The sequence below is a fragment of the Galleria mellonella genome, unplaced genomic scaffold, assembly GCF_026898425.1.
Source record: "Galleria mellonella isolate WM207_F2 unplaced genomic scaffold, CSIRO_AGI_GalMel_v1 utg173, whole genome shotgun sequence".
Taxonomy (NCBI): Eukaryota; Metazoa; Arthropoda; class Insecta; order Lepidoptera; family Pyralidae; genus Galleria; species Galleria mellonella.
Window position 1 is genome coordinate 3938637 of NW_026442016.1, and position 25263 is coordinate 3963899.

The 25263-nt window shown below is 31.5% G+C and overlaps 2 protein-coding genes and 1 non-coding gene across 6 annotated transcripts in view; all 3 read left to right on the forward strand.

The window, feature by feature from the left end:
* The first annotated feature begins 627 nt into the window (after positions 1-627).
* Positions 628-25263, forward strand: part of LOC113515566 (sushi, von Willebrand factor type A, EGF and pentraxin domain-containing protein 1) — a 107734-nt gene continuing 83098 nt past the window's right edge. For 3 of the 4 annotated variants that reach the window (XM_031912486.2, XM_026899825.3, XM_052893216.1), the window contains exon 1: positions 628-826. The gene's annotated coding sequence lies outside the window, so the exon portion shown is untranslated. Of the gene's footprint in view, positions 856-25263 lie in introns of all 4 variants that reach the window. The other variant, XM_026899826.3, reaches the window with a different exon arrangement.
* Positions 7169-7241, forward strand: Trnar-acg (transfer RNA arginine (anticodon ACG)). The gene has a single exon. It is a non-coding gene; the product is annotated as a tRNA-Arg (tRNA).
* Positions 14668-24560, forward strand: LOC128200304 (uncharacterized). The gene is made up of 4 exons (XM_052893369.1): positions 14668-15403; positions 15781-16742; positions 16803-18194; positions 24516-24560. The coding sequence occupies exons 1-4, from the start codon at positions 14668-14670 to the stop codon at positions 24558-24560; spliced, it is 3135 nt and encodes a 1044-aa protein (XP_052749329.1).

Genomic DNA, 25263 nt, shown 5'->3' on the forward strand with positions numbered 1-25263 from the left:
ACATTATATATTGCATACGTCTCTCAATTCAATAAATCATCTCGAGAAACTGATTGTTAGTAATGGGGACTAAAGGACCCATTGACAGCAATGTAGAGTACATTGCTGTCAATGGGTCCGTCAGGTCGACCTTCTCACGGTTCTCCCTGGAAACCGTCGTGATTTAATCTTAAATAATCTGTTAAGATGTGCTAACGTACCTGTTTTATTCTTTACTTATTATCCCTCAGTGGTGCCCCACCAGCGTATACCGCCATATACCGTACCCCGCCAGGGTTATCATTCCATTATCATATATTATATTAAAAAAATAATCTCATGTATCCATTATAATTTTAAAAATTCTTGTCTTCTGTCTCAAATATAAAAAAATCCATTAAAAATAAAATAAAATATTAATATGGTACTAAACCGTGAAATACGTATTCTGATACCGGACAGTGAATAATAGAAAGACATATTCCTCTTATATAAATTAACGAGTCCGTCCGTATTCAACGGACTTGTTAATTTGTATTCTTCAAAGTTATTCCCTGTCAAATCACTCCCTGGCGACATACAGAGTGCACACATCGGCAATAGTTTCCTTGTGTTTGTGTAAGCACCGTAGTCTCGTTCTTACCTGCGCCCGCGCGTGTCGTCTCAAAGAAAGCCTCAGTGCCTACCTGGCGGCCGTCGCGACCGCACTGGCCTGCCGACCATGTGACAGACCTTGTGACTCAAGTGTAGTGATTTTTGTGTTACAGCACAGTGCCCGTGCATTAACCCCATCCCCTGATAGTGCATAACCGGATTTTTACATTGGAACGCCGGGGAAATACGAAAGGTACCTTGAGTGTTGAGCATGCATTATCTGTACGTATCATTGCGCTCGGTCGAGTGTTAATTTAAGGTAATGTGAAAGTTGTGACGATCGATCGTTGAGTTCGAGGAGTCAGAGCTGACACACTTTTAGTTCAGGTGTGGTGAACAGGTGGGCGCGCCGCCGGGTCGCTAATACGTGTACGACCAAAATTCCGATCTTGCCGGACGGCTTTCGGTTGGGCAACTTTCTTCCATCTCTGAGATTTTAAGTGATCTTTTATCAGCTTCGACGCGATCTTAATGCTCTGTTCAAATGTGAACGTTGACAACGCCGTGCTTATAACCATTTGTTTGTCAACTTTAAGTACTAAGAAAACGGAAGATTATGCTATCAAACTGAAGACATCAACGCGCCGCGTACTATTTTAGCTATAGCGTTCCTATTAAAAATTCGCAACGTTTTGGTTTTAATTTAATTTATAATTTACTTTTAACTATTATCAATACTTCAGATATTTTGTATGTTATTTAATTTTATAATATGTTGTTAACCGCCTAAAAGTGTATTTTATAAAATTCAATAAATATTATTAGGTAGATATACAACTAATAATAGAATAATAATATATTTTCGTAAACGTTAGTTGAGTAAACCTTTTTGCCAGTACACAATATCTTAAAAGAATATTATCACTTAATTTAATTAATAATGTTTCTCTTATCTTTAACTATAATTCAATGCATTAGTACTTATATGGTCATACCTTTCTGCCTTCCTGTATACATACATTTACTGAATTTCTCACTATAATAAACAACAACACTATAAGGCAAGGCAAACGGGGACAGTACGACATCTTGACGGCGGACCGGTCTCCCCTTCCCCCACCAGCCTGCTGTACCATAGTCACGACGCGCCTCGCTGCATCCCCTTATTTCTGTATTTTAATAGAGATAACCTCAACTGATGCTTTCTCCTAAAGCGCAATCATGATAAACATACATTTTGGTTCTATTCCTTTATATTATAAAATTTCTAACAAACTAAATACTATATTTAAAATAAATTTCTAAAAACTGCATTAATATAAACTCCAGCTCATTTAAACTCGTTGCACCTATCTAAACACGTTACCTAATAACTTAATTCAACGAAGCAGATATTTTTCAAATGAGAAACATTCGCAACGCTTTCTAGAGATTTACATTTGTTTTTACATTTTGATTTTTGATGACAAGATTTCTTTCTATTTATAATTACAATCACTTAACATCTCTTATTTATGCTTCACTTTCAATATAATACATCGTTATACATGTATTTTATTTTTACTCGCAGTAAAAATAAAATATAAGATTACTCAACCTATTTTATTACTTTCTTGTTATTATTCATTTTCTTTCTATTAATACTTAAGATATTGTTACAAAACTTTCTGCAATTAAACTATGTAATTTTTAAAGTATAAACAATCTACTTTCATTATAAATGCAAAGAGTAGTACAAACTTTTATTTTTTAATTATCAACATCTTTTATACCTTTTAAATCAACATTCGAACATGGAACAGAAACATTAGTAAAAACAGAACATTCTTTTAAAATAAGAAATGCTGCAGTGCATATAAAATAAAAAGCGAAGTTTTGAAACAGATCTTGCAATTTTATGGATGTTCAATACTACAAACGTAGTCGATGGCTAAGCGGCTGTTGCACCGGCTGCCGGCTGGAACGAGCTCGCCAGCTAATTGCTCAATATTGCTTCATAATCGCCCCGTTCCCGCATTATTTCTTGCTATAATTATACATTTTCCACTGCAAAATAAAAATTATTTTACTCCAAACTAAAATCGGCGTTAAATATTGTTGAAAGTTCTTAGAGAATTGCAACAGAATAAAATTAATATTCCTTCGAATTTTCGATAAATATCAAAAATGTAAGGACATTTTTGATATTTATTGTTTATTACCTTTATTATGATTATTACCTTTATATTTATTATTATTTGTCGATTGCTTGGGTACCTCTGTCCCATTCGTGTTTCAACCGTGAAGCAGTTGTGTTTGCATGGCTGTGTTTCGGTTTGAAGGGTGGGATATGGCGTGAATTTATTGGGTACAGAGGAATAACACCTGAGTCCTCAGGAATGGCAACGCATGGGGGTATCATGGACGAAACAGTATACTCTGTTATGTCCATGGTACTGCTCATGTCTATAGGCGACGGTTACCACTTTCCATCAGGTGGGCCGTCAGCTTGTTTGCCATTCTAAGTTTTATAAAAAAAAAAAAAAAATTATACTTTTAAAAGTTACTTCTGTGTATAATAATGATTAAAAACCGATGTTTAATGAATTATAATAGAATTACTAACTTACGTAGTCGTGCCTTCGATATCATTCTACCTTCATTGATGATTCATGACATTAATTGTTAATTCATATATGAATACAATATTTACTAGTTAATTTATTCTAAACATTGCTAATGGATGACTCAAAAATAGTTCAATAAAAACACAATTACTTTATACTATTCAAAGATAAATATAATAAAAGTATACAAATAAAAAAATAAATAATAGGTTTTTATTTCAAACTTGTCCCTCGTTACACAAAAATATAACACTATCGTTTTATGTCACTTCAGTTCAGGGGAATTTAGTACCAATTCATTAAAATTAAATAAGTAATAGACGATAATTATTTCATTTGTAACTATTATAAAGCAGCAAAAAATTTATGCTGTTTATTTTTAAATTCCCACCGCACAAACAACGAACCCGCATGGAAAGTACGATTCTGGTAATTTGCCAATAAATGGCAAACAATAGAGATAGTTGGTGATAAGTGGGCCACTTAAAATTTCATAAATATATAATATAAAACACAAATATTGCAAAACATTTTATGAAATATTTAAGCTTGAATTTTATTTTAAACCAAATATAAAACGTGACTAGGACTATTCTTTTTTACCAATTTTAACCCATTTGACAGAAAATGGTAATCATCCATATAGGTATTTAACTATGGATATCACATTGTTAATACACATGAAATATCTATAGGTATTTCAACAAAACATATGATAATGATAACTGTTACCTATAGATATGAACAGTTCCATGGACATAACAAAGTAATATAGTATAAAGTGATTTTATTATTATTTATTTATTTTATTTAATTCAATTTCAATTCATGCAATAAATGCACCATAAATAAAATTATACAATGACAAGTGAATAGTTCAAGTGAAATACAGTAACATAAATACACATTGAAATATACACATAAAGGTACAAAAGGCGGTCTTATCGTTAGGGCAAACTCCTAATTTTATAAAGATGAAGAAAATTTTATATATATACATATATATAAAGATATAATTTTTTTTATAAAGATATGTTCGCTAAATTTACTTAAATAAAGATTAAAACAGTAGAATGAAATATAGATTAGTAACGTAACTATAATTATTGTCTCATCAATATTATTATTCATGAGCATAATCATTAGAATGTTGTGCTAAGTGCATTACTATGTACATATTCCTCGAACTTTGGCTTTACCTAAGTTCACACACCGCAACTAAGCTGTGTAACTTAATTAATTTATAAACTAACACCCGAAACTCCTAATTTCAAACTTTGAATTTTTGCTTTACTTAGCTTGTTTCAAGTAACTTAATAGCTTTAATTACAAAGCGTTTCTTGTAAAATTAATGTCTTAATTATATTGGTGAAAATATTTTTTTCCTAAGAGATTTACTGAAAAATCTTTAATAACTGGGCGTGTGTGAGTTCATTAAGGTTTGACATTTAGACTAATGATGCATATAATATTTTAATATCATCAAACTATAACACCTGCAGTTACTACACCTCACCTATCTCACGGCATTCTAACCCTGTACTTACTCAATCTTTAGTTTACTTATATAACTTGTGCGGGTAATACCGCAAGCGATACATCTGCCGCGCAACGGTTAGCAACCCGTTACTGTTACAGCTAAGGGGGTCATACGCGGTGCGGACGTCGCGTGTTCTATACTTTCAACAGCATTAGCAAAGCAAAACCAAAGTAGGCAGTAGTACTATTACAAAGTATAATCTTTAATATATACTGCGTACAGTACTTGAGGCGTACGTTTATAAAATTAAACATCTATATAATTCTGTGCAAGCCTGTGTGTGCCATGTTTATTATCAACATCATCATAATGATTTCACAGTTAACTATCTAGTGCTGAACATAAGGCTTCCTCATTGACTAACACTGATTCTGAAATATGTTTTAATTCTGAAACACCTTCATTCATTTGTATTTATTTACTAATGTAATTTAATAAAAATATCGCGTACCAAAAATATACAAAAAAAAACATCAAATTTGGATAACGAGACATTATTTTTATGTGTAGGTATGGTCCTCCATATTTGTAAATTATGAACCAAAGTTAATATCATAATCTCTATCGCGTGTGATATTTTCAGGGTCTCTTCATACGATTGCACTATTGTTTGCAATTATTTACAATGATATTTAACCTAAAATGGCAATGAATGCGTGAATATTTGGTACAAAATAGACTAAACCACAATTTATAATTGCGTGACCACTGCTATGGCCGAGAACAGCATTAACTCCAATCAAGTTTTTTGTCATAATTTTTTAAACCAGTTTTTTGCGAACTGGAATAAAACTATTAATCTATTAATATCAGTAGTAGTATAGAGGCCTTTGTATATAAGGAAGGCGGCTTATAAAGAAAGGAGTTGTTAGTAATGGAGTACCCATTACTAACAATACCTTTTCCCAAAGCTCCATTTAATCTCCATTTTTTTATTATAATAGCTAGTACAGGTATACTAGCTACTTTCCGCGCCTCTGCTCACATTATTTAGGATAAGATGTATTGTTATGTTTATAGCTATAGGCGTCGGTTACCACTTTCCATTAAGTGGGCTATAAACTTAGATATGACCTATCTGTCTATACTAAATTTATTTAATGCTAGCAGCCCGCCTCGACTTCGGGCGGCTTCAATATTTGTTTGTGTAAATTTTCAATACATTTTAGTAAGGCCGGTATTTTAACGTGTGTGAAAGTACTACATTAATATTCTCTAAGATTTTAAAATGAACAATTTATAAAATTTTGTTTCGTTTTGAGCTTTTGACATAAATACCATATTTTTAGCTGGAATATTAAGCTTAAATATATGGTGTCGCCAACTTTTTTATAATAAAAAATGACCGCAAATAAGGTTGCCACTTAGCAATTCTTGGTTGCAGCTAATAGGTTAACTGAGAGCAGACAACCTGAATAGATTGTATATTTGCGCGCATCTTTCATTAAAACCAAACGTCTGATACCTGCATAAATCAGCAACGGGATCTTAGATTATGATTTCTCTCTCTCATATATTGCATTTACTAAGCAAATTCCAAGTAATATAATGAAATTCAAGCTAATAACTTATATTAAAATATATAACTAAAGTCGAGGATCTGTTACGCGAAAGTATAAGAATATTTAAACATCAAATACGAAGTTACTCATTCTTTCGGTAAAAGCTCACGACTATTTAATTTAAATTTTGCTTGAATAGAGTCGTGTAGCTACATTTAATATAGTAACTACTAAGTACAGAATGCTTAGTTTATTACATATTTAGTGAAGTTCAAATGCAAAGAACGTTTTAGAGGGCGTCATTAATCTTAGTCCTATATAAGTATTCGTTGTACCTATCTCGTTAGGAGTACAAATACAACCGAGACGTGGTACGAGAGTTCACGAGACAGTATTAATCCAAACCAATGGATTATAAAGGTAAAAGACAGTATTAGGATTACTGAATTTACTACTTACTTCGGCTAAAATAAAAATGTTTTTATTAAAAAGAATTTTGTGCGAGTTTTATGCGTCTCGTTCTAATAAGATTTTTGGATATGTTTAAATACCTACTCAATTTAAAATTATAAATAAAAAATAAATAATTCGACACTGATTTTTTTACTAATTTTATTTATTTTTGCTGATTAAAAAGCCATTTTTTTGTTTAAGTTGAAAGCATTTAATCTAGTAGTAGTTTCATGATAGTTTTGTTAATATTCGAACTTTATGCAGAAAAGATCATAATTTCACGTATCACCGAAGACTATGCCATAGGTGTACACAAAAACATGTGCGTAGTGTTTTTTATGTACCGCCAGGCACAATATAATTATTGTCAAAAGTAAGATATAACTAAGCCAAATTTTTATTAAAAATATTATTAGATTCTTTATAAAACATTTATATAAACTTTACTAATAAGCCGCTCGATAAGGAAATGGTATTTCGCTGTTTGCAGCATCGGTCTTGTGGCGCAATGGATAACGCGCCTGACTACGGATCAGGAGATTCCAGGTTCGACTCCTGGCAGGCTCGATGTCTTCCTTTTGACAATTTTATTTAAATTTTTAAATTCAAAAATATTCCTGAGTTAGATCGGATTTACTCCCATGTTTTTATAATAATTCGTGACGTAATGTGATTGTTGCCATTATTTATACGCAATTTCACATACTAATTTCAAGTATTTAAAGTCGCTAGTTTTTGCAAATCAAAATTTTATTCATAAACAGCAACAAATGCATTTTTTGCCTATTCTTGACTGACTTGACTGAAACTACTTTTTAAATATAAATATGATATTAACGTTTGTTAAGTTCTACAAATAAGAATCATTATTTTATAATGATCTATTATCAAATAATAGAGTATTTACTTTAATAGAATGCCGTTATAAAATATCAAAATGGAAAGGAATAAACTATAGGTCTTGTCAATAACATAAATAGATTACAGTGGAACAAGACCATCCTTCCGCACTATTTACAGTACAATGAGTGCTAATGAATTCGATTATCCACCGAGAATCCTCTCCTCTCCTGTTTCCGACGATTCAAGAAAATTACTGTTTTCAACTGTCTGTACAGGGCAATACTCTATCTCGAGGTGACAAGACTCAATTTCAAACAAAAATATGCGAAAATATCTGTGCTTTGACTAATGTCGCCTGAGGCATTTCCAAGTAAATTGTACGACCTGTTTTACCGTTTGTAAGAGCTACAGCGAATAAAGAGCTCATGCAAATACAATTTTCTTCAATATAAAGCTTTAAAGAAATGCAATGTCGTATAACATTCTATATATTCGATTTTATATACCAACTTACAGCGAAAAATCAAACAATATCATTAAATTGTATTCAAATACAATAGAAAATATTTTTCTAGTAGGAATATTATATTTGAAAACACACTTATTCTTTCACCTTCAAATGTCTACATACATTTTCACAGAATAACTTCAACGAAATCTTATCAAAGGATACAGAATGTGTTCGAGTTATTTGATATAAATATTCGATCAAATATTGTTGGATGTTGGAAATGTTTACGTGTAGCTCTTAAATATATTTTCTCGTAATACTATACAAATACTGTTTCCTATAGATGTACTATAAGTCTTTAAATCATATTAAACTGTGTATATTTTATATAATAATACCATCAATATTATCCTTTCAATTTATTTTGTACATCTATTCCAATCCTATCACTAAGCAGCTGTGCTTACATGCATTTTCAGTGCAGTGGAATTACAGAGCTGAAAGAACATCTTATACCTCGGGTATGCCAACATACGAGAAATGGTATTTATTCTATAAAACCCGTAGTTCTGTTTTTGTCTATAGACAACGTCTGTCACTTCAAATAATCCATCAATTGCTTAAAAAAACGTATATAATAAAGTGAATTTTGTAAATATTTGAAGTACTTATTAATTTTTTTTTTTTACTATACTGTATTTATATTTGTTCGTCGAAATTAGGTATTGCCATGTGAATAATAATATCGGTATCTCAAATATTATATAGGTACAATGGAGTATAATGTAATAGAATCTATTACATTATACTCTCTAGTACATATGAGGTATAAATTATAATGTAATCACTGTTCATCGTAATATGTATGAGAAACACTATATTCTGAAGTTAATAAACGGTAGGGATTCTACAACAATTATTATATCGTGAGATTCATGAGCCATTCAATTTGTTGCGAATCTTTTACAATTCAAAAGATAATCATTATTATAGTGTCGCTACTTGTTATTGCTTTCTTGTTAATTCCTATCTGCTATCTTTAATGCAATTCTCAATGTATTTTGTTCATCTGTTTTATTTTTAATCTTTTAAAATTTAACTTTAATTTAACTTTCTTGATGTTCTATAAATTTACCGGATTTATATACTAATCTTTGATGGCTAAATTTAACCTTTTTTATATAGTTTTAATAATGTCTATGATATAATATTAAAATAAAGTAACCTGTTATCACAAAATATTAAATATCTACATCTTATTTAATAAGCACCGGTACTATGAATGCTTGGAACCAGTGCAATGGTATATCCCGCTACTTCATCAAAATAATTACATATTAATTAACCTCGCCGAGGCGTGAGGTTAATGCGTATAATCATGAACTGCCTTTGGTGGAAAAGTGCTACTTTATATTCGTATCACTTCACGTCTTTTAGGAAACGTTGAGGAATCTACGTAACGGTCTGTCGACCTGTCGCTCCGGTATTGGCATCTAGAATGACCAGATGGCCACAAACCGTATATTTATTCTATTGATACAACGTTGCCAGATTCGGTATGTTGTTCGCAATTTTGGAAATAAATGGTATTTTTTTCACGAAAGTTTGGATAAATGACATACAGACAACCTTGTAAATAAATAAAAGGGCGTGAAAATTTTGGATAATTTTTAACAGTTTTGGTAAAGTACAAAGATTTTAAACCGTATATTAATTATTAGAATATATCGAAGAAGATAGTAACATGAAGTAATGAAATCGGACACAAAGAAATGGCATTCTATATTTCATCGTTTACATAGAGGTTAAATTAAAACGTAGTGAAAACTGACATAAGTTTATAAACACTAACAAAGAATATCGTACAAATTTGGAGAAAACATATGTGACATTTGAGTGAAAATCAGAATACCTTGCATGCTTGAATGGCAAGCCTGCTCCATCATGTATATATAAACAAACATAATGCAATTAAAGTGCAATTAAGATTTCATTACGACTGGCAAATATCTATTTTAAGTCATATAATCATTTGCGTAGTAAAAAAATCAGAACACTACTATTATTATATTAATTTTTAGACCTTTTTTGCAATATTATAAACGTGAAAGTGACTTTTTCTCATATCTCTTCGTATCTTAATGGCTTATCCGATGGTCATGAAGTTTATCATAACATACATGTTATTTATGTGGTATTTAGGATGAAGAAAGACGACAGACTAGTTTTTATCCAACTACATGTCTAATCTATATATTCAGACGCAGACAAAGTAATGGTTAATGATATATATTTAGGACACTGAGATATAAGAAATAAACTCGTATTCATGTTTAAAATATTAGGTAAAAAAAATTGAATAATAACTATACAAAAAGAATAGGGAAGAAAGTTCGTAAACTTTAATATTAATAAGGACTACATTATTGTAAAAAAACAAAATACGTAATAAAGTAATAACTTAAAGCCAGAATAAAACCTGAATAAAAATATTTTTAGCTGGTACTAGATTCATTTTGGTAGTGATGATTAATATAACAATATATCGAACGTCGAAAAGTGACATCATCAATACATTACCTTCATACTTCCTGTTGATGATTTAATAATATTTTATTACAAAACAAAACTATTAAAAATTTGCAAATATATCACGGATTTCTATAGAGAAGTAAAAATCTTATCTATTTTAAAACAAATCATGTAAATATCTTTACAAAAAATGCAATCATATTGAAAACCTATTACTTTTGAATTCGGTTGCAAATACATCATATACGTGTAGGTTTTTGAATACTTTATATGACTTGTTCTTTATTCTATCGGGAAGTTAAGTATTTAATCTAGAATTAGTCGCACAATACCGTGTAGGTATTAGTGTCTCCCTTCACAAAACGACCTTGCATCGTCGCAAGGCTCGCTGTCGTTCACCTCGGTGGAATGCGAACGTAATATGCCTTTGTTGACGAAGGAGATAAACTGTGAAAAGGATAATACAAGGGAGACATCTTAAATTTCAACGCCGAAAAAGAGGTGACACATACCTTATATTAGAACAATATGCCCCTAATCCAAGGAATACTTAGCTTTTTATGACACATAATCGCAGATACGTTAAAGGATAAGTAAATAAATAATAGATAAAGAACATGAAATATGAAACATTAATGGAGATATTTCTACTGTTACAAGTGCAAAAATTTGTAAAAATAGATATATGCTTGGATATTTCTATTTCACACAAAAATTACTGAACGAACGAATGAAGAAACTTTATAAATTGAAACACGCGGGTGAAACCGCGGGATACAGCTTGATTTATATAAGAAGAGGATGGCATCGATATAAAAACCTAATAATAATGAAAAGCACATACGTGCATATGCTTTTCATTTGAAAATAAACTACTAATATTTTTTTATTAGTAGTTTATTTTTTATTTACAATATCTATTGTTTTATAATATATATTACAACCAATTGATATAGAATACAGAAGTAAAACTTAAATGAATATAATAGAATTAGTCTTTTTGGCTGTAGTTCCTTGTTGTCTGTGTTTCAAAAAGTAATAAACGTTTCAAAATATTAGTCCACTAGTTAAATGAGACTTTATAATCCGCTTATATCTAGTATAAACAAAAACTTAACAAGAGCGAAGAGCAAACGAATTTTACCTTCAGTGGAATATTCTCCGAGTTCAATTAGTAAGTAGTCTTATAAAACAAAATAGCGAGCTCGCTTTTATATCCTTGTTGAACATACGAGTATTTTCTTTTACTTGCCTTATTTATAGTTCTTATAAAATATTATACATTACACATATTTCTTATCGACCTTTGTACATATATTGACATTATGATCATTATTAAATATTAATTTTTAATAAACCTATTGCTAGTTTAATATGTTTACTTTCTTATAAAAGCTTTTGGATAATTAATTAAAAATAAAAAGTTTTAAGTATTATCACAATATTCTCCCCATTTATCAATAATTTTTAATACTGATCTGTCTCTTCCTGAATTGCTATTATATTGAAATAATAACATTTACCAAAAAAAAATTTAAAATATCATTATAAATCATTATTTTTATTTAATGTTTAATATCTGTTTTTTAAACAAAAAGTTAAATTAATACACACTCAAGTAACATCAAATATGTATAAAAATTTTAATTTACATTGTTTTATTATACATTCGTATGATTCAATCAAATCTTTTAAATTTTGAACATGTTCCCATTATCCAAGTTGAGTAAAATTTGTTGTTTTTAAACCTAATAACACTCCAATATTGTTGTAAGTAAAAGTTGATTATGGTAACGAAAATGGTAATTTCAATATCCACTCTACTCTACTGGTTTTCAAAAAGTTATTTTACTTATATTCCATCAATAATTTAATGTCCAATAACAAATACATACTTCACTTAAATCGTGACATCCTTTAAAAGCTCTCTCTAGGAATAAAAGCATTGCTACTTTATGAAATAACTAGGCAGCATAGAAACAGAAATAAGACTCGGTCCCAAAGCAATTATCGAAAGCAAGCTCTGAAAAATTACAAAATATACTGAGAAAATGGAACTGAAGCTTAACAATATTTTCATCGAGATCCATTTGAAACGTCTTCTTGCTGTAGATAGACAAGAAAAATAAAACTTTGGTGATCAGGAAATACAATTACAAATACGTAATTGATGCAAACTAATTGGAAACTAACAATATGTCTGTATTAATTCTAAACTCTAATTTGACTGCATAGTGTACATTTTTGTACGGAAACATAAAAATTTTCACTTTTGTATATATCCTGCCGAGGCATAACTTTTACAATACATACTAATACAAGGATAGGATAAGGATGGAGATCCGTTGCGATAACATGATTACGTATTTGGTTACTTCATCGAAATCAATGATCTCTATTCCGGGACGTGTACGTCAGACGAATTTTGATTGCTTTATATGGTGTAACAGAAAAATGTGCCTTATATTATTATTATACAGTAAACAGTGTATTATATTGCAAAATCTTTATTGTATTTCTTTATATTTAATGTGTTCATAAAAAAAAATATTATGTTTATAGTAACTATGGCTTAAATATGATATCTATAATTTTAATTTATATTTTTCGATAGTCAATTCAAACTGAGATTACATTTTACTCTGCTTCATGAGTGAATTTTTAAATATAAACTATTTAAAAATGCATTAAGTTATTAATTTGTCATTAAGTCCCAAATTTCAGTAGGTATAATTTGAAATAAACACTTTCTGCGTAGTCGACCTCCATGTGGAATGTCGTCGCCACACGAACCGGTTTAATACAAGTCGAAATAATTAACTATTGCATCAATATATTGTTAATCATAATTTACGTTTACATTGATCAATCGCCTACATATGTTAAAGCGGATCCGACCGTGTATCAAAATAATAAAAGGTTAAAGCAATTCTACAGACAATAATTTGCAGTTGCATAAAAAAACGCCTAAACTGTACTCAAGTGTGTTCAATATTAAATAACTAAAAACAAACATGTATATGTTGTCTTACTTAATAGCAGTTGTAAACTAATAGTCTTACTGTGAACACATTACTAGACTTCTTTACATTTAATTCAATATATTAACTGTCACAGGAGAAAAGCGTTTTATTTTATAAAATTTGTTATTGCATCATTGGACTGCAAGTTCGGTATATTATTTCGAACCAACTCAGACAAATAAATAACACAAAACTTAACTTTCCATTCGGTTTTCAAATGAATCTACACCCTTGCACGACCTTTACTAGATGTCAGCTCAATAATTGATCGATTGTTATCTATGATAAATTACATTGATTTCATCTCACTTGACTTCGAACAACGGTCCTCATTCACGAATGAAATTTATGTAAGACGCGTATCGACATCGAAACCAGAACCAAAATACTTTGCACAATATCAAAGTGCTTATTATACAACTTCAGTTGTCATTGTCATATCTCCTAAAGCAACAATGCTGGTTACACCCAACGTCGAATTGCTCACACCAATATGGCCTTTATGTCTAAGGTTTATAGTACATATTAGAATATATTAATAGCTTCAAAATGTAATGAGTACAACCAGTCATGTGGCAGTGTAAGCATGCAATAACGTTTGCAAGAGAACAGCAACGTCAAGACAATATATTATACAAAGTTATTCGTAGGCATGGCCACGCTTCGTTTAAGCAAGCTAAGACGATATTCAAGCCAAATTATTACAGTAAAGAGAATACAAAGAGAACGTTTAATTAATTTATGAATAATGTATTTTTCAATAATATCCTTCTCATTCACTTCGTTATTTTATATAAATGTAAATAACATTTTAAAATATTCGAACATAACATCTCATGAGTAAATTAGTATATATAAAATAAGAAAAAATATATTTATTATTAAAGTATGTTTGTATAAGCATTAAATTTTGAATTGATTCTTACACTAAGCTGAGCCTGTCCTGTAGGAAATAAGATTCGTATCATCATATGCTTACAGAAATTAACATAGGCTTTCTAGTAGTATAGATAATTGGTTACCTACTAGTTTATATAAAGCATTTATTTTTACATAAGATCTCACCATTAATAAATTCATAAAGATTTGTACACGCTATATAATATTTTAAATTAATATTTACATATATAATTTAGTATTGGAGATGCGCTCTGTTGGTGAGCAGCTGAGGGCGGTGCGGCGTCAGATGGAGGAGCTGACGGCCACTGTCTCTGGTGCCATGTTGAAGATCGAGGCCTGTAATGAAAGGATTGATGGTCTGTCAGCTCGCATGGACGGTATGGAGCGTCGAATGAATGAGATATCGGGGAGCCAACGCGATGGTGACTCCTTACTGCGAAGTATAGCCCAACTTAAGAGCGAGCTAAACGAACGTGATCAGGAGCTTCTGTTGAACGACGTCGAGCTATCTTGTGTACCGGAGCAGCAGGGTGAGGCGGTTGGTCACGTGATCCTGACATTGGCCACTAAACTGGGTGTACCGTTGACGGAGCGGGATGTGGTGAGTGCGACTCGTATGGGTCGTGTGCCGGAGCCTAGAGAGGGCACAGCTCCTCGTCCTCGTGTCATCGCTGTGCGGTTGGCGCGACGTGCTTTGCGAGACCAGTTAATACAGGCAGCCAGGGTGCGCCGTGGCGCGACAACTGAGGGTGCAGGCCTACCGGGTACGCCGCGGCGTTTTTATGTTAATGAAAGGTTAACCAGGGCTAATCGGCAATTATTTCAAAAAACGCGTGAGGCGGCGAGGCAGCACGGCTGGCGCTTTTGCTGGACAAGGAATGGGAAAGTATATGTTCGAAAGCATCCGGGGGGTGATGCTGTTAAATATCGAGTTCACTCGGAGGATGACCTGGAAGGTGTTTTTGGTTTGCCTTCCGTTTGTTCGTCCGTTGAAAAACAATAGAACACGATTATTTGTAGTCACTAATTATTTATATTTATTATCACAAACTGTCCATTGTTATAAGTTTGCTTTTATTTGTATTATAAAATTTGTGTTCATAACGTTTGCCACCGTAACACACTTTTTAAGAGATTATTTTAAATGTCACTTGGTTGTCTTTGTAAATGATTTCGAACAATACACAATCAACATAAACTTTATTAATGATCAGATGTATGAAATGTCTATTTCTAGGGTTACTTGTGTGAGTTTATTATTATTTATTGGTATTTATAATTATATATGGTTAATTATTTTATTATATCACATTCATATTTAGCACTAAGTTTTTTAAATTAGGGCTTTATAATGCAGGCTCTTTAAGCACCGGACAAGATGACTTTATTGTAGCTATGAGCCGGTATAACGCTGATATTGTTGCAATTAATGAAACATGGTTACGCGAAGGTGAAGAGGCGCGTGCTCCAGTCGTGCCCGGGTATAGACTGCGCTCGGTTCCGCGCCCGCGCCACATGCGTAGCGGACGCGGCGGTGGCGTAGCTTTTTACATCAAACGCAGTTTGTGCGCGCGAGTTGTACAGCATCCTGTCGCAAATATCGAACAAATGTGGGTAAACGTAACCTTTAATGGAGTACGGGTTATTATTGGAACGGCTTATCGACCAGAATGGGTAGGCATTGATGTTTTTCTTGATGCTGTTACGGAGTCAGTAACATACTTTTCTAATTACGATTACATTGTCCTACTTGGGGACTTTAATGCTGACATGTCAGATGCTCATAATATAAAGACTAAAAAAATTCAACAGTTTCTGCAGTGTTTGAATCTTAAACAGGTGGTAACTGAACCAACTCACTTTTCTATACACAATGAGACACTTTTAGACATTATTTGTACCAATGCACACGCGCAGGACGTAACTGTGAATAACATCACTGGTTCCTTGGGTCATGCTATGGTTATCACTACCTTATCAATTAAAAAAAGCAAAAGTACACCAAAGACCATAACGTATAGACCTATTAAAGATATGAATATGACAGAGTTTATTGAAGATTTAAATTCCATGAACTGGGAATCCGTGTTGCTTTGCTCATCAGTCGATTCTATGGTGAATACGTTTAATTCGTTAATCCTATCATTGTACAACAAACATGCTCCTGAAAAAACGATCAAAATTAGAAACGGTCGATCTTTGCCGTGGATAACAAATACTATTAAATATATGATGGATTTACGCGATGAGGCATTTAAGAGATATCGTAGATCTAAAAATGGTAATCATAAGGAGTATTATATACAATGTAAAAAGCTAGTAAATAGTAGTATTTATTATGAAAAAAGAGCGTATTTTAATCATTTAATTAATTCTAAGTGTGACGATCCTAAACTATTCTGGAGAAATATTAGGGATAAAATTAATATAAATATAAAAAAAAAGGACTGCTTACCTGATCGTTTCAATGACCCGAACGAAATCAATGACTCTTTTATTAACGTGCCTGCCCCCTCGTCTGTGTCTATTTCCGATCTGACATATTTTGAGTATCACAGATATGGTGATATTTCACTCACTCTTAAACCGGCCGACGAGAGTGAAATAGCTAAGTACTTGTTGTCTATTAAGTCCAACGCTTGTGGGGTGGATGGTATAGGGAGAGACATGATCTTACAGACCCTGCCACGTACACTGTCGATAATAACGGCTATAATTAATAAGTCTATCGTAACAAGCGCGGTGCCCGAATTATGGAAATCGGCTATTGTCACTCCTATACCGAAAGTAGATAATCCAGTAGAACTAAAAGATTTGCGTCCAGTTAGTGTTCTTCCATACTTGTCGAAAATACTGGAGAAAGTTATTTACACCCAGTTGTCTAAGTATGTTGAGGAAAATTGTATCTTACCAGCGATGCAATCCGGCTTTCGCAAAGGTAGAGGTACAGTTTCCGCTTTATTGGACGTCGTTGACAATATTCTTACGAGTCAAGATAGTGGAGAGGGATCACTTCTAGCATTATTAGATTACTCTCGTGCTTTTGACAGTATCAGTATTCCACTACTTCTGGCAAAATTGACATTTTACGGTTTGGACGAACAGTCAGTCGGATGGTTTACGAGTTTTCTCGATAATCGTAGACAGACTGTTAAATTGGTGGGGAGAGCTGGTAGACCTGCGTTTTCTGATTCTTCGGAAGTCACGCGCGGAGTGCCTCAGGGCATAATACTCGGTCCATTACTGTTTATTTTATATAGTGCTGATCTTATAAAACAGATACAACATTGCAAATACCATATTTATGCAGATGATGTTCAACTTTATATCCCGGCTTCTCGCGGAAATGTCTCAGGAAGTGTTTCAAAATTAAATGAGGATCTTGAACGTATTGCGAATTGGTCGGTTAAAAATGCAATGATGTTAAACCCCAAAAAATCTGTATACATGGTTCTAGGATCTAAAAAACAAGTAAAATTTATATTTAGCCAGAATCCTGACATATATATTTCCGGGGAAAGAATTGACTATGTTAAAGAAGCTAGGAATCTTGGAATAGTAATCGATAGTGAACTACGCTTTGAGACTCATGTTCTAAAACTAGTTCAAAGCTGCTTTTATCGTCTAAGAGTTCTATATCAAATTAGAAATCTTCTGAATGAGGAAGTTCGTGTCACTCTTTGTGAATCATTGATCTTGTCTAAATTGAATTACGGCGATTTAGTGTATGGACCTCGATTGCACTCTAAAACTCAACGTCTTATACAGCGAGTACAAAATGCATGTACTAGATTTTGTCACAATATTCCGCCTAGAACGCACGTAACGCCATATTTAAATAATTATTCCACCTTAAACATGTCCTCTCGGAGAAACTTTCATCTCGCTTGTACAGTATTTGACATCTTAAAGTATCGGCGACCGGAATATCTATATTCTAAATTACAATTTAATTCATTCCATGACAAATATAGTACAAGACCCACGCGCTACTTATTAGCAAGGCGTCCTCATAAAACTGTGGCGTTTGAGGGAAGTTTCCGCTACCAAGCTACGAAATGCTGGAATAATATACCACCCCCAATAAGATTGTCTAATAGTAAACACATTTTAAAAAAAAAAACTTAAAATCTTTTTAATTAATAAACAAAAAATTGGAATACCCAATAGGTACGTAGCCGAAATATTTATTGCCTGAATATCTGAATGTGACAGAAAGTGATCTCTGACTACCCCTCATCTAATGGTATCTGTTATTTATTTATTTATGTAGAATATAATGTCAAGTGGAGGCAAATATAATGGACACATACAATGCAGTTTATTTATATGTGTATGTGTGTGTGTGTATATATATGTATGTGTATGTATGTGTGTGTGTGTATGTATGTATATATATGTATGTGTATGTATGTATGTATATATATATATATATATATATATGTATATATATGTATGTGTATATGTATGTATGTGTGTATATATGTATATATATTTATATTGTAAATTTTTAATGAAAAGTTTCGCGACTGACTCTTGGCCACAGCAGAATATCAGTGTTTTGCTCTTTTAAGGGCAAAGCAATAAACTGAGCTGTGACCATTTTGTGTTACTATGGCACACGCATGAAGGAATGTTAACAAAGGAGATTGTTAGATTATGTATTTTGTTTTTGTATTTTTGTTTTTTTATTTTTATTCTTTTGTCTCTTTTGCTGTGTATTACGTGTATGTTTTTTTTTTATTGTAATTTGTGTGCTGTAAGTAATGCAAATAAATTGTCTATCTATCTATCTATCTATCTATGCAAGTACATATAAACATTCATTTAAATATATAAATTCATATAAATATCCACCTACTAAGAACCTTTTCTTTCCAAATATATAAATAAGCACAAAGGTTAGTCGGCTAATCGGAAAACGTTTTATTTCAAATACGACCATAAAAACATTTTACAAATAGGTAAATGTCTAGCAATAAGTCTAAAACGTGCAAATAAGTGGCATTTGCCTAACAAAAACTGCATACTTATGGACTAAATGCTTGTTACGAAATGTATATCGTGAAATCGAACTAGTTATTCACCTACTTAACTGGGTACAGTAAGTTTACTGGTTTGTGTGCCATATATTAATTCAGATGACATCGTTTTCAACAATTCAGTTATTAAAATTAAGCAGAGTATTTATTTCATTAAAATAAAATAAACATTATGATAAAAACAATTACAAATTATGAATAACTGTAATATATTATAATTAGTAAATTAATTAGACTTTTAGTACAATGACCCTAACTTTATTTACCTAATTACAAACTCTGCCTGCACTCTTTCTTTCACGTGACTATACAAATGAAAAATCGCCATTTTACGTCCATCTTCTTCCCATAAATACTATGTAAATGACAAATTTTATAAGGACCAGTTAAACCATTATTATGCCAAGAGATAACAAACAAACAAACTCACTTTCACACATGTAATATTACTAAGGCTATATACTCGTATAATTATATTTAAAAAATTTGGTGTATTAAATCAGCCTTTTCAACGAGAATCTAACTTTTAGTATGCGTGTAAGAAATATTAAACATTAATTGGAAATATTACGTGATAACTTGCAACAACACAGTGTCCCAATTTTGCTTAGGGAAGTGATAAATGACAGCGCTCACGCATAGTCCAACTATTTCAAAATTAATCAAATAACATAGCATTCTACTGGAGGAAGTTAAAACAAATACTCTCACGTATCTAATAGTCGGTAAGCACACCTCAACATACGTGACTACCATCCACCATACGTGTTGTTATCGATAAATTTGTTTTCTTTCAACATAAACATCTTTGCTATACGACATTTTAGTTTATTATCGATATCGATACAAATAGAAAATCTCTTCGTTTTTAAGGTATGTTTTCATAGTCCCTTATAATCGAAGTGATACTTAATTTGTATCTTTTGTAATGTATCTATCATTATCATGATATCAGCCAGTAACTATCCAATACTGAATATAGGTCTTTCCCCCGTTTTTCCAGTAGTTGCCACACTTGGCAGGGAGTTTGCAACCGCATTTAGGTTTTCCATGATGTTTAATGAGGACGTTACTGCCCATCCCTCGACCATTAGTATCCCTTAGTCCCCTCTTACGAGACCCACGGGAAAGAAAGGCGCGACTCATTCTATGCTAGGACCACACAGTGAATGTGTCTATATCTATGTATGAGTCTACGAAAGTATCAATATATTTGGCATCTACTGAACCAATTTTAATGATTCTTTTTTCACTTAACTAAGTTTAAGCCTGTAATATTTCTATAATAATTTCGTCACGATTTAAGTGGTGATTTTTGCGTAGCAATATTTAAATTAGCACGCTCGGGGCACAGTCAACCGTTCCATCAATTGAGCTGCAAATATTTTACCCTACACTTCGCTGTTTTGAATGCTATATAACTCTACCCTACAAAATTATCTAATAAAGTTAAGAAACGTCACTCCCGAGGTTGTATTAGTCAAAGTGAAAGGCCAAAATGTTGTGAAACACATGAGTCGAGTTCGAATTTTAATCTTTTTACACAAAGACCTTAGATACGTTCCTATTATGAAGCTAGATCTTTACTGAGTCTTTTCAGATCTCAGATTGAAGCAACACTTTATTATTCCGGTGTCGTCCAGTAACCACTGCCAGAATACCAAACGCACAGTATACTACCATTCTCTAAAGAAACTGGCGATATCACCACTTTCCAACACCCACAGAATACAAAGTAACATATAGTATTAATCATACACTCACAAGTATCATTGCTCTGGTTCAAACACCTCATCGATCAAATGTTCTTAAAATTCTATTGAGATAATAAAGACTCAAAGATGTAATGTATCTTATACTCAATAATAATTTTGCATGCTTTAGACTATAAGGCGAATATTTGTACATCACAATGGATCAATATCTATAAAAAACAATGTTCTGGCAAATAAACAAATCTAATCTAATCTAAGAACATTATAATCTTACTACTATTAATATAATAAATGCAAAGGTTTATAACTGTGGATGGATGGGTGTTTGTTACTCTTACACGCAAAAACCACTGAACGGATTTGACTAAAATTTAAGTGTATGGAAAGATTAACTTAGCACATAGAATACTTTATGTTATTCATGCGGACAGAGCCACAGTATATAGCTAGTTTAATATAAACGCGAAATTTGGGAGTATAGATGAATGTTTGTTACTGTTTTACTCTTAAATGGCCGATTTGAAAATTAAAATTTACAAAATACAGATTACAGAATACGGAGATATTTTATATACTAAAGTATATGGATAAAGCCACAGGAAACGACAAGTATATATGTTAAGTAAATCACTAAAATTAAGATTTCCATGACATAAGTAATCAATCGCCAATCCCTGAGAAATGGACCATAGGTACAATATGTAGAGTTGAATTATTTCAACTCTTAACTCGATGCATGGCTCCACCACTGGATTAAAAGGTTTGTTTTGATATAACATACGATTTTGAAGTAAAAAAATTAATAAAAGATTAAATAATTACTTATTAAAAGGTGAGCCGCGTCGTCGTTTGCCCCCATCTAATAAAAAAATAGACTTTAAAATAGCTATACCAAAATAATATGTGATAAGGATTCCAGTTCGTATCACATTAAATTTTTTTGTGATAATATTAATTGCTTTACATTATTTAAAATATAAATACCCAATCGCAAAATTGCCGACGTAATACCAAAAATATTTCTATTCTATATTATAGTTTCTTATTATAAAATTTAATCAACAATTTCGTACTCGTAATAGCCATAGGCATGTATACATTGGACACCTGATGCGAAGGGCGTTGACCCATTAATTTATATTGACTTCAAATTATATGCAAAGGAGTTTTAGAATTCAAAAGTTTTAGTTAAAGTATAGAATATTAGAAATTTTCGTAAAATATAATAATTATATTTCAATTATCATATTTTAATTTTATGTGTGATTAAAAAATTTTGAAATGATTAGGATTTTTAATTCCTGATTTACATTAAATGTTTAGTTAGAATATGGTTACAATCGTTAAACTTTAATAAAAATTATCTCGAATAATTAATTTAGAAAACATTCTCTTATCGGAATAGTAGCTTTACAACTATTACTTCTCTATACATTGCTTATATTATCAAAGTGCAGCGCAATATTTTACCAGATTTACCCACACAAATTTCACGAAAAATGAAGCACTATTATTTCTGTGTACTATTTTAACTTATTGTTTCATTCACTTTACACATTTATATATTCTATTTACATATATAAATATTGTAAATAAAATATATACATATATATTCCACTAAAAATATTTTTAATGAAATACTTACCATTAACTAAATCACTAACAGAATGTTGCTTTGTGTTTGTGTATAGCCCAAGACATGAATTGATTACATTAAGGTATAATATCCTTTTTATTACGCTTTATATAGCGCAAGATTGATTTCACCATAGAGAAGAAAGTAAATTTATGTTGAACACATTATACTTTAAAGTACCTACTTATTTCACTATTAAAATGTAATGGTTGCTTTCATAGAATTTACTACTTTATTTGCCGGATATAATGGACTAACACCAAACCTTACAACAAAACAATCCTCTAAGAGAACTGTAGATAGTATATGAACTTTTTATTCAGATAAGGTACAAGTCCGAATATAATATTATTCAGTAGGTAACCGAATGAATAATGTAAACAAGATTACGATAAAACCCAAAACACATACGATAGAACAATATTTGAAAGCGGATATGTTTACGTTGAAATAACACATGAGAGTATTCTTGTCTTTCGACATGACTTATTTCTTGGTTTCCGACAGAAACAATGTACCCGACATTGATGAAAAAAAAATATATTTTAAACATTGTAGTGCGTAAAGAATAAAAATGATATATACTTACTTATACTTAATTTAAGATTCTCTTTAATAACAGATGCAACTTCAGTCGTAAAATGAATCAGGAATCAATACGAAAGTAGACGTAGTCACTTCATTGAAAAGAATATCAAATACTAATTTCGATATTATGTCCTAACAGAATTGACAAAAAAAATGGATTTTTTCTTGTTTTGGATCAAAAAGTAATTAATGCAATCATAAAGCCCGGACGCTACAGGTAACTCAGAATATAAGGGTAATAGATAAAATTTACGAGACATTAGATTACAGCAATAGAAAGCACAAAAAATCCCAATGGGTCCAATTGCGATAGATAATGATCTAGCAACATTGACCACATATGTGAATTAAAGATAAGATAACATAGAGATAAACCTTATTTATTGGTTAGTGGAAATAATTAGGATAATACAAAATCTCATTAACTCGAAATAAAAAAAAAAGTTTATTCATATCCCTTATTCTCTTTGTCGTACCACTGTCAGGAAGTTAGTATATACTATTTAGAAATACTGTATATTTCATATAATAATACTGGATGCAAAACACGTTAATACAACTGTGATTATTTGAATATACAAATACACGAATCCAGGTTGTTTCTATTCAATTTACGGTCGACAACACGAGTCTATGTGCCTGGATTGTCGAAGTTTGTCAGATACTGCATACCGCGACGTTCCATCAAGGTTGTCACAATATCAATAATAAAATTATTTATACGTGACGTGAAAAAAAATATATACACAAAATGCAGTTCTGTGCTAACAACAACGTACTACGTAATATTTATTAAAAAACTGCGACAGGAACAACCCTGATTTATCAAATGCGAATCTTGAAAAACAACATAAAGTATTCTTATAAAGAAACAAGAACTTGTTTCGACAACATTGGTACCTATTTTTAGATGTGTACGTAGACCTTTGTACCTACAATTAAAATATATGACTGATATTGACAGTTGGGAATACAAAATGTGTATATCGCTTATGAAATCAAAATATTAATTATTTTTGTAATATATCTAACAGTTTTAAAATCTAAACTTATTGCTACTTAAAGTAAATTTAATATTGCACAGGTTTTAAGATATATATTTTTATAAAAGATAGATGTAGCAGCCCTAATGCTGGCGTTGGCATTCGTGCTCTGAATCTAAGACCGAACCTACATTGGCATAGGTAGTACCGAGATCTTTAAGCTTCTTTCCGCGCTTGATAAAAGACATTGTATTCTCAACATAAACTCTAGGAATATTATCAGACTTGTGAAATTGAGTGTCTTCGATATACAATTACAACCTAATCCGTGAATTTCTACACTTATTGAATAAACCCATAGCTCTATTGTTAGAGGTACGTTCTGATTGCGTTTGAATGGAGATTAATCTGAGAAATCGCTAAATTACTATATAACACAGAACTATAACAATAGTATACATACCTACATTTTAACGACCGCAAAATATTATACCATTAACCTAATAATTTGTGAATTATACGAAACGTACAATTGTATGTGTGATGCATAATTTTCTCAACGTTGTACAAACATTCATTAAAAAGTTAAATTAACATTTGTAAAACAGGGCAGGAATCGCACAGACGGCAGCTTTGTTTTATCATTAGCTCTAACGCGGCTGTATCCATCTGTGTTAAGAAGTAGAATTAAGAAATTTATTTAAAATAAAAAAAAACATAACAATAATAATTTGGTAGTAAAGATAAAAAAGTATACTGAATAATTATATAGGATAGCCTATCTTTATATCAAATATTTCAAATCTTTTCAACCGTTCAAACGCGATAATAATAATGGATCAAGTGAAGACGAAACCTCATTTATCTGAAATACTA